At 62.4% G+C, this 1,819-nt stretch overlaps 1 protein-coding gene across 1 annotated transcript in view; it reads right to left on the reverse strand.

Annotated features, from left to right (window-relative positions):
- Positions 1 to 492, reverse strand: part of ETH_00026490 (uncharacterized protein) — a gene marked incomplete at both ends in the record, with an annotated part of 1,676 nt that extends 1,184 nt beyond the window's left edge. The window contains one exon of the mRNA XM_013373719.1: positions 61 to 492. Within this exon, the coding sequence (XP_013229173.1) occupies positions 61 to 492 (432 nt within the window). The remainder of the gene's footprint in view (positions 1 to 60) is intronic.
- Between the last annotated feature and the right edge of the window lie 1,327 nt (positions 493 to 1,819).

Here is a 1,819-nt window from a genome sequence, read left to right on the forward strand (position 1 = left end):
GCTGCTGCTGCTGCTGCTGAGCCAGCTCTCACTGGCTGCTGCTGCTGAGCCAGCTCTCACTGGCTGCTGCTGCTGAGCCAGCCTACACTGGCTGCTGCTGCTGAACCAGCCTCCAGGGGCTGCTGCTGCTGCTCCTGCAGCTGCTGCAGCAGCAGCAGCTGCTGCTGCTGCTGCCAAATGTGCGGAAAGCCCATGCAGCAGCGCCGCAGGTGCAGCACAACTTCCTGCTGGGGCTGCTCGACGGGCAGCTGCTGCTGGCCGTCGACCAGCACGCAGCAGGCGAGCGGCTGCGGCTGGAGCAAATTGAAGACGCCTTTGCTGCGCTGCCCCACCCCTGCGTCCTCTCCGCCGCGCTGCAGCGGCCCCTGCTGCTCGAGGTGCTGCTGCTGCTGCTGCTGCTGCTGCTGTGGTGGTGGTGGTGGGGGGCCCTGCTGCTGCGACCAAACCCCCAAACTGCTGCTGCTGACTCTCTCCTTGCAGCTCGCGCTCCATGAGGCCTTGACGATCTCGGAAACGGCGAAGGAGGTGAGGCAGCACCTACAGCTGCTGCTGCTGCTGCTGCTGCTGCTGTGGCGGCTGCTGCTGCTGCTGCTCGTTCAGATGTGCGAAGCGAGTCAACGCGCTGCAGCAGATGCGCAAAGGCGCACTCTAGAAAGGGAATAAAATTGAACAATAGAATTAATTATAATTAATCAATCATTTGTTTCCTTTAGTTTCGCGAAAGTCTGCTGCTGCGCACAAGTCTGCTCATGTTCATGTTTGGCAGCTCTCCTTGCTGGGCTACAGGACGGAGCCTCCCCTGGCGCAGCTCGCCGGCCACCGCAGAGCAACTGGTAAACCCTAAACCCTAAACCCTAAACCCTAAGCCCTTCGTACTTGCGACGCCTGCTCTGCTGCAGTGGGCTGCGTGCCCTCGAATCTCTAAACCCTAAACCCTAAACCCTAACCCCTCGGCGGGTGCGCGCCTGCTGCGCTGCAGTGACGCACGGGCCGCGCATTCTGTGGAAGCGCTAAACCCTAAACCCTAAACCCTGCACCGGTGTTCTGCTGCAGTGACCCACGTGCCCTGCATGCTGGGGGAGCCCCTGGAGGCAGCAGCAATCCGAGAAGTGGCTTTGAGTTTATCGCAGCAGCAAATCTGCAGCAGCATAAAAGAGTTGATGAAAATGAAGGCCTGTCGTTTCGCGGTGAAGTTCGGGGGTAGGCCTTCCCCAAACCCCAAACCCTAAACCCTAAACCCTAAACCCTAAACCCTCCAGAGGCCCTCACCCCACAAGCTGCTGCACTCCTCCTCAGCAAACTCGCCCGCTGCAGAAAGCCATTTGCATGCGCCCACGGCCGCCCCACAGTCTACCCCCTCGCGCTTCTCCAAAACCCGCAAAAGGGGGCCCCCAGGGGGGCCCCCCAACGGGAACTTGGGGGCCCCCAGGCTACGCTTGGAGGCCCCTAAGCTGCCCTTGGGGGCCCCCAAGCTCTCTTTGGGGCCCCTAAGCTCTCTTTGGGTGACCTTCGGGGGAGCTTAGGGGCCCCCAAGTTCCCCTTGGGGGCCCCCAAGCTCCCCTTGGGGGCCCCCAAGCTCTCCTTGAGGGGCCCCAAGGGGAGCTTGGGGGGCCCCCAGCTCTCCTTGGGGCCCCTAAACTCTCCTTGGGGGCCCCCCAGCTCTCCTTGGGGGCCCCTAAAGGGCCCCGGCGAAGGGCCCCCTGGCCCAGCTCTGAGGCCTACTGAGGGCCCCACAGCTAGCTGCGCAGCTTTGAAACGTCAGAGGCGCTGAGACCCTAAAGGCTCACCAGCTAGCTAGCTAGCTAGCTAGCTAGCTAGC

This window comes from Eimeria tenella, genomic scaffold, assembly GCF_000499545.2.
Source record: "Eimeria tenella Houghton genomic scaffold, Eth_scaff17, whole genome shotgun sequence".
Classification (NCBI taxonomy): domain Eukaryota; phylum Apicomplexa; class Conoidasida; order Eucoccidiorida; family Eimeriidae; genus Eimeria; species Eimeria tenella.